The sequence below is a fragment of the Camellia sinensis genome, chromosome 9, assembly GCF_055761805.1.
Source record: "Camellia sinensis isolate YWXY chromosome 9, ASM5576180v1, whole genome shotgun sequence".
Classification (NCBI taxonomy): domain Eukaryota; kingdom Viridiplantae; phylum Streptophyta; class Magnoliopsida; order Ericales; family Theaceae; genus Camellia; species Camellia sinensis.
Window position 1 is genome coordinate 185,331,636 of NC_138969.1, and position 12,918 is coordinate 185,344,553.

A 12,918-nucleotide genomic window follows, 5' to 3' on the forward strand; every position below is an offset into this window, starting at 1 on the left:
AAAAAATAACATGTGGCAATTGTAAAAAATATATATAAAAATAAAATTTGCACTATTCCGATCAACCAGCCAGACGTCCGGGAGGACGACCGGTTAACCAAAATTTTCCTGCCTTGGACAGAGTTTTCAAAAGTAAGTATGGAATTAATTTTTTAAAACTGTAAACAAACACCAAATGCAAACCAAAGAGTGAAACTAAAGTTCCAAAACCCTTCCAAACACAAATTGAGATCCTCTCTGGCCACTCTCTCCAGCCTCCCTCCTTGTAAAGGTTGAGATCACTTTAGAGAAGATCCAACGGTCCAGATCATTCTAATAAAAAATTAAAAATAAAAATTAAACTTATTTTTTTAATAGTGATCTGGACCGTTGTAAGGAGGGAGGGTAGCAAAGAGTGACTAGAGAGGATCTCAATTCTCCAAACACAACCTAAATTTCAATTTATGAGTTAAAACCCTGTTAAATATGATCTAATGATTTAAATTATTTCAACATCGTAAATTACGAGCACCAAGCTTCGCTCACAGATCCATCGACCATTACAGACGTGGCATCACACGTGATGTAGGTGGGCCTCACAATAAACGTGATGCAAGTTTGTAAAACAGAAAACAAATAAATTATACTGGTACTCCTTATAATTTATTTCTAGAATATTTATAATTTCTATATTTTTAGTTGGTTTAATTTTGATTTATAACTTAAATTTTTTTTATTAATTTGGTTCAATTGATAACATTGTTAAGATTTTTTAGAGAAAAATTATCACTAAATTAGTTGAAATTAACTCAATAAATTGATCAAATTTGTAATTTTATTCCAAAAAATATGACACACCATTTATGTGTACCTTTTTTTATAAAACAATATTAATAATTGTAATCAATTGAATCAAATTGAGATAAAGTCATTGCTATCTTTGTCCAAAGTATAAAAATAATTTGTCCAAAAATATAACAAAAGAAAAAAAAGAAAAAAAAAAAAAAGAAAACGTTTTACTAATGCGACTTTCTTCCTCGTTGCTCTGTTTTCTTTTTCATGAGAGATAGTCGTCTCTTCGTAGGGCTGCAAATGAGCCAAACCGAGCCGAGCTTTGTTGAGCTCGAGCTTGGCTCGTTTACTTATCGAGCTCGAGCTCGGCTCTATAAAAAGCTAGGCTCAAGCTCGACTCGGCTCATTAACATTAATGAAACTCGAGCTCGGCTCAACTCGGCTCGATAATTTTTTTTAATATTATTTATATTATTTAAATAAAAATATTTAAATAAAAAATATTATTTATATTATTTAATATATAAATAATGTATTTATAAAATTATTTATATACTATTTATATTATTTTATATATAAATAATATATTTATTATATAATTTAAATAAAGATAAACGAGCCGAGCGTGACGAGCCGAGCTCGAGCTCGGCTCGTTTACTAAACAAACTTAATATTTGAGCTCGAGCTCGGCTCGTTTAGTAAACGAGCCGAGCCGAGCCGAGCCGAGCTTGTTCATGAACAGCTCAATTCATTTGCAGCCCTATCTCTTCGTCATTTTTCCGCTTCCGGCAAGCCTTCTTTTATGCATAATTTAATTTGATTTTTAAAAAACAATTGTAAATAATTTGACTCCAATTTTCTTTTTTTCTTTGGTTCTGTTTCTTGATGAGTGAGATTGAGCCATTAAATTAGACAGTTTCACAAAAATCGTCTCTGATAAAAAAAATTCAATGCTTTTATTTTTCGCTCTCATTGATGGACTTTTCCTGAAACTATGGGTATATATATGAGTTCAGTGGCGGAGCCAGGAATTTAATATAGGGGGCACCTATTAATTACAATCTCAAATTTTTCTTCCCCAATCAATAACAATAACATAATAATAATTTTTTGAGCTAATGTTAAACATTAAAAATTAATATTCATTACAAATAGTTTTTAATTTTAAATTTTTACAATTGACCCCGACGAGTTTTCATCTTTTGAAATCTTTCCATAATAGTATCATTGTCAATGCCATCAAAAATGTCTCTCTCAATGTAGACAACTAAGTTATCGTTCATCCACTCACCACCCATTCGATTCCGCAACCAATTCTCCACAATATTCATAGCTGAAAATACCCTCTCAATAGTAGCAGTTGCAACAGGTAAGATTAATGCTAAAGTCAAAAGCAAACCAATGGATATACTTTGTCTCTTCTAGTCTTCACCATTTTCTTAGCAAGATCGGCAATTCCATTCAGCATAGAGAACTCACTACTGAATAGCATGTCGATAATATATGTGTCAAGTTGATCATTAAGTACCATGAGCTCCACTGAAGAAAATTCTTTGGGATAAAATTCAGCAAGATGAATTAACTTTTTCTTGTCAAAACTAGAGAAAGAGTTAGATGAATTCAAACATGCCGCACAAAGTAACAACTCAGTGTTCGACTCAGTGAAACGAGCATTTAGTTCTTGAATTTGCATATCCAAAACAGTGTAGAATAACTCAGCGCAATAGTAATGTAAGTTTGTAATTTCTTGAGCATTGCACCTTTTTCTCCCTCGAGCTACAAACATATCTTCCATTTGGGGAACATCAATTTCATGTTTTTCACAAAAAGACAAAATATCATCAAGTAAAGATGTCCACCACTCTCCCTCATCTTTTGGAACCGTACTTTAGAAATTTGAACTAAATTCATGGCATTAACAATATCTTGACCTTACCTTTGTAGTGCTTGCGATAACTCACTTGTAATAGCCAATATCATTTTCATTAAATGAAGGTTGAATACAAACTCAAATGATTAAATTGAGTCCAACAATATATTTGCTTTTGCTTGTTGTTCTGAATTTGAACCATCCTCCGAAATCATTTCAAACACATCAATCACTGTTGAAAACATACTAGCCAAGCTAACTAAAGTACCATAGTGTGAACCCCAACGTGTATCACCAGCACATTTAAGATTAGTTTCTTGATTTAAGTCTTGCCCACTAGATAGCTCTCCAGTATTAAATGCCTCAACAACTTTTGTAGCTTGCTTCTCTCTAACAATATCTCGACATTTACATGATGCTCCAACAACATTCACCACATTAGAAACCAAAGTAAAAAGTAAAGCAATTTGATTATGATTCTTTGCCATGGCTACAAGTGCCAATTGTAATTGACGAGCAAAACAATGAACATAATATGCACAAAGGTTCTCTTTCAGTATAAGTGTTTTAAGACCATTGAACTCACCTTGCATATTACTAGCCCCATCATATCCCTGACCCCGCAATCTGGAAATACTCAATCCAAGTCTAGAGAATAAATTTTCCACAGCTTGTTTGAGTGAGAGAGCATTCGTATTAGCAACATGCTCAATACCCAAAAAGCGCTCAATCACTTGGCCTTTTTTGTCAACATATCGTATTACAACTACCATTTGCTCCTTGATTGATATGTCACGGGCTTCATCAATCAAAATAGAAAAAAGTGCTTCACCAAGATCTCTAATAATCACATTGACAATTTCAAATGCGACCACATTTACAATGTCTTTTTGAATATTAGGAGATGTCAACTTGAGATTTTGTGGAGCATTGCTCAATGTAACCACTTTGACACCTTTATTATGATCAGCAAGAAACTTAAGAAGTTCAAGAAAATTTCCTTGATTACTTGAATTTTCAGATTCATCATGCCCATGAAACGCAAGTCCTTGTCTTAGAAGAAATTTGACACAATCAACCGATGAATTCAAACGGGTTCAATACTCAATTCGAGCATGATCAGATTGTTTGAAAAAAATCGTTTGAATATGTTGGTTTTGGTTTAACTAGTCTTGACATTTACTCGAAGCTTGATTATGAGCACTATTAGGACCTCCAACATAAGTCTGAATTTTTTCTTTTTTCTTCCAATTTGAGAAACCCTCACCAACAAAAGGATCACCACCAACTTGATCTTCAATATCAGGTTTGAAAAGATAACAACATAAACAAAATGTTGTATCTTTTGCTACACTATACTCCAACCAATTAGGAAATTCACTAAACCAAGCCTGGTTAAATCGCCGAAGCTTTTGTCCAAATGATTTTTGTGGAAAATTATGATCACGAGGTTGACAAGGACCTTTTTGTTGATATGCCCTATGAATTCAGTCTCGATCATTAGTATTATAGTCCATAATCTGATGTCGTAGTCCTGGATCTGCAGGAAGGTCTACTAACTTGATTTCTATATGACTTTGTTTTGCGAAAGAATAATTATCATCTTCTTCTTGAGGAAGAGATGATTCATCTTTGATTTTCTTTTGAAATATTTCTCCATGATTGTTTGAAAAAACTAAAAATCAAAATAAAAAATTATAATCAAAATCACAAACCCCCACAAATCAAAATCTCCAATGTTAACACAAATCAAAAAATTTAAATTAGCACAAATCAAAATTAAAAAAAAAATTCTAATTTTAGCAAAAATTATAACAAATCAAAATCCCTAATTTAAATATTAATCACTGCAAATTAATATTTTTAATTTTAGCACAAATCAAATCCCTAATTTTAGCACAACAACAACAAACCAAAATCCCTAATTTTAATATAAATCACCACCAATTAAGATTCATAATTTTAGCATATCAAATTCTCTTATTTTAACATAAATAATAACAAATCAAAAAATTTTACAAATCAAAACTTAACAAATAACTATAAATTAATACTCATAATTTTTATTTAAAAGTAAAAAATAAATAAATAAAGTTACCAGTAAGCAATGAAGAGAAGATACCAAGGTTGTAGTGTGGTCCCAAATCTGTATTGTGTGATTCTAATTTGGTGAATCGCGAGTTGACAAATTGCAAAGCAACAAAGAGAGACAACAAAGACAAAGAAAATACGAGGATACTTAACAAGTACTGTGAATAAATAAAAATAAATAAAGAATTTTATACACTTTTAGGATTTTAGAGTTTTAGCCTTACTGTAATTGGAGTTGTGTGTATCTATCCCAAAAAAAAGATTTTGTGTCAATATTTGATTGGGATTGAGATTCCAAACAAATAAAAAATAAAAACCAAACCTGGGTGCGTGTGTGTTAGTGGGTTTGACATATTTGGAAGGGCTATGTATTAGTATTAGGAGGGGCACTACTGCAAGTATGAAAGCAAACCCCACTAAAATAAATAAATAATAAAAAATAAAAATAAATTCAAAAGTAGATTTGATGAGAAAAGAATTGAATCTAATGAAAGTTTTTTAAAATGTCAAAATCACCTTTCGTTGGGGTGAACCATCGTGAACAATCTAGGTAGACTCATTTTGTATGAAAATAGACATTTACATAGCTATGCAAGTGTTGGCTTATGTGTATATTTGGTTGTCCTCTCAATGCAATCATTTCAATAAAAGCACCAAACTATAAGTAACTTTTCAATCGCCACCACCACAATACCTCTTCTCCTTTTTAATTTTTCTCCATCAATAGTTGGAAATGTTGTTTTGATTTTATGGGCTGTAGTTTCTTAGTATTATATGCTTGTTGAACATTATATCATGCAAATACAAGGCGATAAGGATATGAATATATGTCATCACAGAATTCTTTTTTTTTTCTTTTTTTTTTTTTGAAATTGTTGATGGTATTAGTTAAATCCCAACAAAATTCATATTGGTGATACCTTGTTGAAGGGCTTGTTAGAGCAACTCAATTCTCATTAAAATCACATCTCCCTCTCTCTCTCTCTCTCTCTCTCTCTCTCTCTCTCTCTCTCTCTCTCATCTTATTTTGGAGTTCAACTATTTCTTTTTAATATAAATTGCTTTCTTTTTTATTTCTCTTTTAGTTTTACTAGCTAAAGATCTTTTTCTTAGTTTATTCTCCATATTTTTTTTAAGTTCAATGTTTCTTATATTTTTTCCCCTTGCATTCAGTGTCTATTAGAGCTTCACCATGTTGAGGTGTCTCGTGAGGTTTAAACCAGTGATATAACAAAATAAGAGCTTTAGAATTCTCTTCCGATCCAGAAATGATCAGTTGGAAGAGATGTTAAGAACACTCTTGGACAGTTACAAACAATACCTTTCCGCTCACGGCTATTTGTAGGTACTCTCACTTTAGATGATTAAACCATTGGTAATATGATTTCCATGTTCACTTGTGTTCAGAATCAAGTCAAGATTCACATTATTCGCTTTTATTTCATTCACGTCTATATTCTTTCCACGAATCTAAGACCCAAACGCGATAGTAAGAGTTTGTTCTCTGTAGTGTTTACTCTCTTCATATCTAGATATGTTTATATACTTAAGTTACGTTGCTTACTTTCTAGAATTTATTTGTTGTCTAGTGTAGGTTTTAATTGTTGATCTTTTCTGTGTTAATGATTGGTGATGGCTAAAAACAATGAAAATTTGACACATTTTAGGTTTGTAGCAAGCTATTTTATTGCCTTAATGAATGCGCTTGGATTTCTTTTTTATTTTCCTCTCTCAAAAATCTTATTTTATTTTATTTTTGTTTTTTTAAGGAACCCTAAAAAGTCATTTAAGCACTCAACAAGGTTAATTTCCTTCCCTCCTTTGGATCCACCTTATTGTACAAGTTGACGAATCTTGTACATTACTTCAGTTCTTCATTCAATTTTGGCAAAATATCTCTTCACACAAATACCTTTTTTTTTTAATTTTTTATCAGCAACAAATATTGTTTATAATAATATAGTTCAAAATAATATTTTCAGTTTCATGCTTGATATTTCATCTGAGTTTGAAGTGTGTACTTAGTGAGGAAACAACACCGAAGCAAGGAATTCTTGTGAAGTCAACTCTGAAAGGAAGCTTGTGAGAGGGAGAGGACAAGTTGGCTCTTTTGCCAACAGTTCTTAGAAGAGAGGGAAAGACTATCAGTGGTTGGCTCAACCCATATGCATATTTGATGAAAGCGTTCCAGCCTAGTAGCCTACTTGAAGTGGTTTTTCAACCCCACTTTCCCTCTTTCAAAACTGTTAGGTTTTTATTCTTAGCAATCCTATTTGACAAAACTCCTTTCAGCTGTACTTGTATTTGCTCTTTTATTTCAGTGAGGCTATGAGTATTTAGATGCGAATCCAACCCAAAGTGTCTTCAGAGAAGTTTCAGAAGATAATTCTTTCATGTTTGCCACTTCACTAACTATGTCAGGGATCGAGCTGCCCGGTCAGCTCGTAGGGGTCTAGGGGGAAACACCCCTTGGCGGGTCCAGGGCAGCGCGCCTAGGCAGGGTCGAGGGCTAGCATCCCCAAAGCCAGAAGCAAAATTGCAGTCAAAGTTGTTTAGTCGCTCGAGTGAATGAGTGCCTTCGAGATTGTTTGTTTAGAGTGAATGAGTGCCTTCGAGATTGTTTGTAGAGTGAAAAGAAGTGGCATCATAGCTTGTGGTTATATCTTTTAGAATTTGGGTAGAAGCGAGCTGACTAAAGACTTCAAAGGAGATTTCAAAGTCACTACAGCTATGAGTATTTGTTGGGAGTACCTTAGTATTGTTAGAATGTGTATCCAGTTTTGATGAATTCTATGTGGACTCAAAGTGCATTGTGTGAGCGTTTGGGTAAATTCTGTGTTGGAGTGAAATTGTGTGGGTGGATGTAGGCAAGTTTGCATAAACTATTAGTCGGTTCGTTGAGTGAAAGAAATAGAGTGGATAGGTAAAAATAATGGAAAAATTGCTTGGTTGGGCAATTAAAGTTGTGGCTGAGAATTTTCAAGTAGTGTGTTTGGCATGATTGCATTATGTTTCATAAGGGTTGGTGTTTCTTGTTGTTCAAGTGAAGCAATTGAGGCTAAGGTGATCTGTGAATTTGTTTTTTGAATAATTCAGGGAAGAATATGATTGTACTAGGGAATGAGTAGAGGTTCTCACGGGATGAAATATTTGAAGTCATTATTTGTGATAGTTTTATTCAATTAGGTAACCGCGTATGAATTCATTTTAATATTGTGATGAGTTAGTTGTCGTGTGACGGTTGCAATTACAAAATATATCATTGAATTGCGTCTTTAAAGGGAGGGTCCTCTCATTGGTTAAGAGTCTTGACATAATCACTTTGTATGGATATTAAGTAAATTATTGCACTAGATTATGAAGAAAAAAAAATGTTTGTGGTGAGTCATCTTTCATGGTGTGTAATATTTGAATACTTTTCTGAGTGCTCTTCAAAGTAGGGGATTCTTTTGTTGCTGTGACCTGTTGACTTAGTTGTGTGGAGTAAGCAAATTTTGTGGGTGTGTTTGAACGTGTTCAAGTGAGATTGTGAGTACGGTTGTATTCCAATTGCGAGTTCGATAGATTTTGATTAACCCCTTATATGTTGCGAGAATCACCTACATTTTCCCTTCTATTATAAATTGTTTGTCCAAATTCTAGTATGAGTGGTTATAAGTTGAGGGGTGGCTTCTTTGGAACAATGTATCTTAATATCATGGATAGCTAGTGGGTGTCGAAATTTTGTTTTTGAGTCTATTGAAAATTTGTTACTTCATATTGGTAAAATAATTTTGCCGATGTGATTAGAATGAGATGCTATCACGATTGTAGGGCCGATTGGATTAAACCGTTCGTCATTATTGTTTGATTCGAGCGATAAGAAATAGTAGTACCATCATTGAGGAGTTATTGTTGTGTTTACGGCTTTGTGATTAAAGTGGGTTTGAGAGTTTCGATTTCAGTTACGGTGTCTTTTACTATGGAAGGTAAGAGAGCATTAAATTCTTGAGAGTGAGCTTAGTACGTGTTTGGGGCATTGAAAGAATATTTCAATGTGAAAATGGCTATTGAGAGTTTAAGGCTCAAGTGATTATGTTAAGAGTAAATTCCATTATTCTTTTTATCAAGGCGAATTTCAGGGACAAAATTCCGTAAGGGGGGAAGGTTGTAACGAGTTGAATCAAATTGAATTTTGCCCTTATTATTATTGTTGTGGTGTCATGGACCATTCTATTTAAATTGATGAAAATAAATTATATTACTTCTTGATTTCAACTTCGTAAGGCCCACTTGGCAAAATTATTTTTTTTAGTTTTAGTTTTAGTGATTCTTGGGTCTTGAGTAATAAATGAGATATAAATTCAATTTTTGGGTTTTATTTGATTAGCCATACTTAATCATTTTGGTTCATATTTAATTATGTAAATGTTGGGGGACCACCTTAAGTCTTTTAAAGTTCATTTATATTTTAATCTCAGTTGGGGATTTATTTTAAATTATTAAACTCCATTAATTTTGGACCCAATTGATTGAATTGGGGCCCCTTTAGTAACCATATAATATTGTTGTGGTTTTATTATTATTATTATTATTTAATTACCATAAAAGAGTTATGAATATTTATGGTGTGTACCATTAAATGAAATATATTTTCTGGTGTGAAAAGATTATATCATTTTTGTCATTTATGCTACTAAATTTATAATGATCATGAAACATACTTTTAATTGATATATATATATATATATATATATATGTATATAGATGTATATATATTGATAGATATTTGTACTAATTTGAAAAAATAAAAATAAAAAAATGGACAAACCCCACGTGGGGTTGTCCAACCCTTTTGCCATTCTTTTATTTTCATTTTCCAGAGTTGCCTAGCTCTCTCTCTCCCACTTTCGATTCTCTCTCTCTTTCGGCTCAGTTCTCTCTCCCTTATTTTTTTTTTCTCTTTGACATTTATCATGTAAAACTTTTGATCCACCAAAATCTATTAGGTTTTAGACCATAATTCTTAAGATCAAAGTGAAGAGCTTGATGAGAGCAACGTTTTGACCGGTGGAGATTGAAATCCAAAAAAGTCAAATATTGGGATTTTTGCTTGTTTCCTCTTCTAGCTTGAGGTAGGGACTTTTTCTACTCTTCTTTATGCACTTTTACTTGATTATATGGAGTTTAGAGTTGTATATAATTTAATTAGAATTTTTGAAAAATTTGTGATTTATTTGCTTAAAAGAGAAATTTTGAGAAAAATAAAGAGTTGATGCCCAAATTGCGAAAGTGTAAACTTGGAATAGGTTTGTAAGGTTATGAAAGAGTTATGTTTTAAATTTGAACAAAAACGGACTTCGACTCGATCGGTTTTGAAATTTTAACCGGTTTGCGACCAAAAGAGTATTTTTAAAGAAAACAAAGGAATTATGTTTAACTTTTGGGGCTTTTGATCAAAATAGGATGTCATAGTTGAATAATGCTTGGAAAATGAGTTTGGTAAGAAAATGATGTTTTCTTGGGCATCAACGGTATTATTTTGCTTAATGTATTTGTTAGAATAAAACCGACACAATTAGAAATGGACCTTGAGAGGTTACCGGACGTGATTGTGATATGAAAACTAGTATAGTTGTTCATATTTGATGAGATGTGGAATAAATTGTATTTATCAGATTTTTTTTTTTGAAATTTAAGTGTTTAAATATCTGTTTAGAAATATCTGTTTTGGGCTATCGGTGGAGGATAGCTATGATTGTTGTAGAAATGCATGAGACTTAGGTAAATTGAACCACATTCCTCATTTGTTGCATTGGACATTGCATTACATTTATTTCATTGGAAATGTATCTGTTTTTGAGAAATGTTTGAAAATGTATCTATTTGCGAAAAGATGAATGCTTGGTGAATATGGGTAGGGGGTGTAGAACCGTGCGGTTAGGTGTCGAGCCTTCCAGTTTACTGGTAAAAATGACAGTGGTAGTGCATTAGAGCCTACTTGTAGACACTCACCTAGAGATTCACAGAGCCTGTATTCATGTAACATATATGGTTTAAAATGGAAATGATTTTATATCTGTTGTTGCATCTCAGCATTGCATGCTTTATAAAAAGAGAGATAAATTGTTTTATCATCAGCATGGCATGAGCATACTCCTCTTTAGTCTTGTCATGGTTCATATGTTGTGTAGTATATCTCTACTGGGCAGTGGCTCACCCTATAAGGGAAGCCATTTCAGGTATAGGTGCTATGTCTCCGCCAAGGCATTGACTTGGGAGGACTCGGAGCTGAGGCTTCATTTTTGTTTTATTGTTATTTGTGGAATGTAAGCCTAGGGCTTATATTTGCGTTGAGTTAAAACTCCATTTTGTGTAACCAAGAATGTTCTTGGATAAGTTTGTAAGCCTGTAGGGCACTTATTATCTGTTTGGCTTCCATTTCATACTAGTTGTAAAATGTATGCTTGGGATTGGAACTGGGCCATTGAGATGTGAATAGCATGTATTTGGCATTTGGGATTTAAAGGAAATGGATGTATGGAATAGTTAGCTATATATATGTGTTTGTCTATCAGGTGGGTTTTGTTGCATAAATAGATATACCATACCCAATTTTTGGAGCGTTACATTCTATCCCTAAACTATCGTCAAATTGTCTACTTATTCCCTAAATTATCATTCAAACTTATTTAGTCCTTGAAAAGATTACAAAAATAAAATATAAACCCATAGGTATTACAAATTAGCAAAAGACCCTATCTAGTTAAAATTTGATTTCAAAAACAAAAAAAAAAAAAAAAAACCTTAAATTTTTATACTGTCTTCGAAAAAGACGTAAGTTCTTCTAGTGAATTTTCTTTGTAAGGGCAAAAGTAAATATCTATAGTATTTTCTTACTTATCTTGTAGCACATGTATCCTTCGAAGCATTTGGAAAGTGTATTTGAATCCTTTATTTTATTTTGGAAATCTTTGGTGTTGTTGTATGTTGGTTTTGGAGGAGTATAATCCGATTTAAACTCGTTAGGTTTGTTTGTTCGCACTTGTTCTTGTCAAAAGTTCCTTGGAGACTTAGAAATTATATTCTAGGGTCAACACCAACCTTCCTAAGGGTCAACCCTTACTTGTTGGTGAAGTTTCTGGAAGTGCTACTGGAAAATAGGGTCAACCCCCTCCTGTCTAAGAGTCAACCATCTTATATTGCAGAATCTGTGTGTTAGTTGCTGGAACATAGGGTCGACCCCCTCCTGTCTAAGGGTCGACCCCCTTGCTTGTTGCCAAATTGTCTTTTCTACCTAAAGGGTTGACCCCTGCGTGTTTTTTTTTTTTTTTTTTTTTTCAAATTTTAGGGTTCAATTTGGCCCTACCTTTGGGAGGTTTTGGGCCTATTATTTTATTTGATCTTAGGGCTATTCTGTACTACTATAAATAGGCCCAAACCACTTTTCTCTCATTATTTTTCCTCCCCTTCTTCCTTTCAAACAGTGAGTTCTCTTCTCTTTTCTCTCTCTAAAACTCAAACATTTTCACTTAAATCTCTAGATCTACTCACCTAGAGTGATCTTTCACCTTGCTCCTTTGAGATTAAGTGTAGAGCTTGCCAAGGGTTACGTTTTGATCTGGGCATATCGTTGTTTCGTCGCCGTCGATTTTTGAGCTTTTCTTTCTTCTCTCTCATCTAAGCTTGAGGTAAGGATCTTTTCTATGCTTCCATATGATATTTAGCTTAGTTATTAGTATCTTGTGTAACAATGATGTGATTTGGAGGTGTTTAAGGCAAACCTAGGGTTTGGGGATAAAATGGAAATAGGGGTTTTTGGGTAAAGGTGAAATAAATGCTTGAGGGGTTTGAAAATGATGTTGTATTGTGTATGATTTGATGATTTTGGCACTTAGCTAATATTTGGGGGAAAAGGGGAATTTGCCCTAATTGAATAAAATTATTATTTTGAATGAATAATGGAAATTGTCATTAAAAATGTGAAATTGAAAGGGTATTGATATGAATGGTGGGATTGGTTATGTGTTATTCCATTCTTTGGTAGTTTCGAATAAACTATCTATTATGAGATTTTATATCTGTTTAGAAATAACTGTATTGGGCTATCAGTGGAAGATAGCTATGATTGTTGTAGAAATTGCATGCAGATTAGGTGAATTGAAACTAATCACTTGTGCTTGTCATTGAATATGACTATATTTATA

The 12,918-nt window shown here is 33.0% G+C and overlaps 1 protein-coding gene and 1 pseudogene across 1 annotated transcript; both read right to left on the minus strand.

Annotated features, from left to right (window-relative positions):
- Positions 1-1,943: 1,943 nt before the first annotated feature.
- LOC145799986 (uncharacterized) lies at positions 1,944-2,566 on the minus strand. Its single transcript, XM_082889637.1, has 2 exons — positions 2,251-2,566; positions 1,944-2,152 (listed from the first exon to the last, which is right to left on the minus strand). Exons 1-2 carry the CDS (start codon positions 2,564-2,566, stop codon positions 1,944-1,946), a joined length of 525 nt encoding a protein of 174 aa, XP_082745763.1.
- Positions 2,567-2,787: 221 nt separating this feature from the next.
- Positions 2,788-12,918, minus strand: part of LOC145799987 (uncharacterized) — a 45,297-nt pseudogene continuing 35,166 nt past the window's right edge.

Coding starts and splice junctions, on each gene's coding strand:
- LOC145799986 (XM_082889637.1), bottom strand. CDS start 2,566: ATGGAAGATATGTTTGTAGCTCGAGGGAGAAAAAGGTGCAATGCTCAA. Junction 2,153..2,250: donor TATCGACATGCTATTCAGTA/GTGAGTTCTCTA, acceptor TTTTGACTTTAG/CATTAATCTTACCTGTTGCA.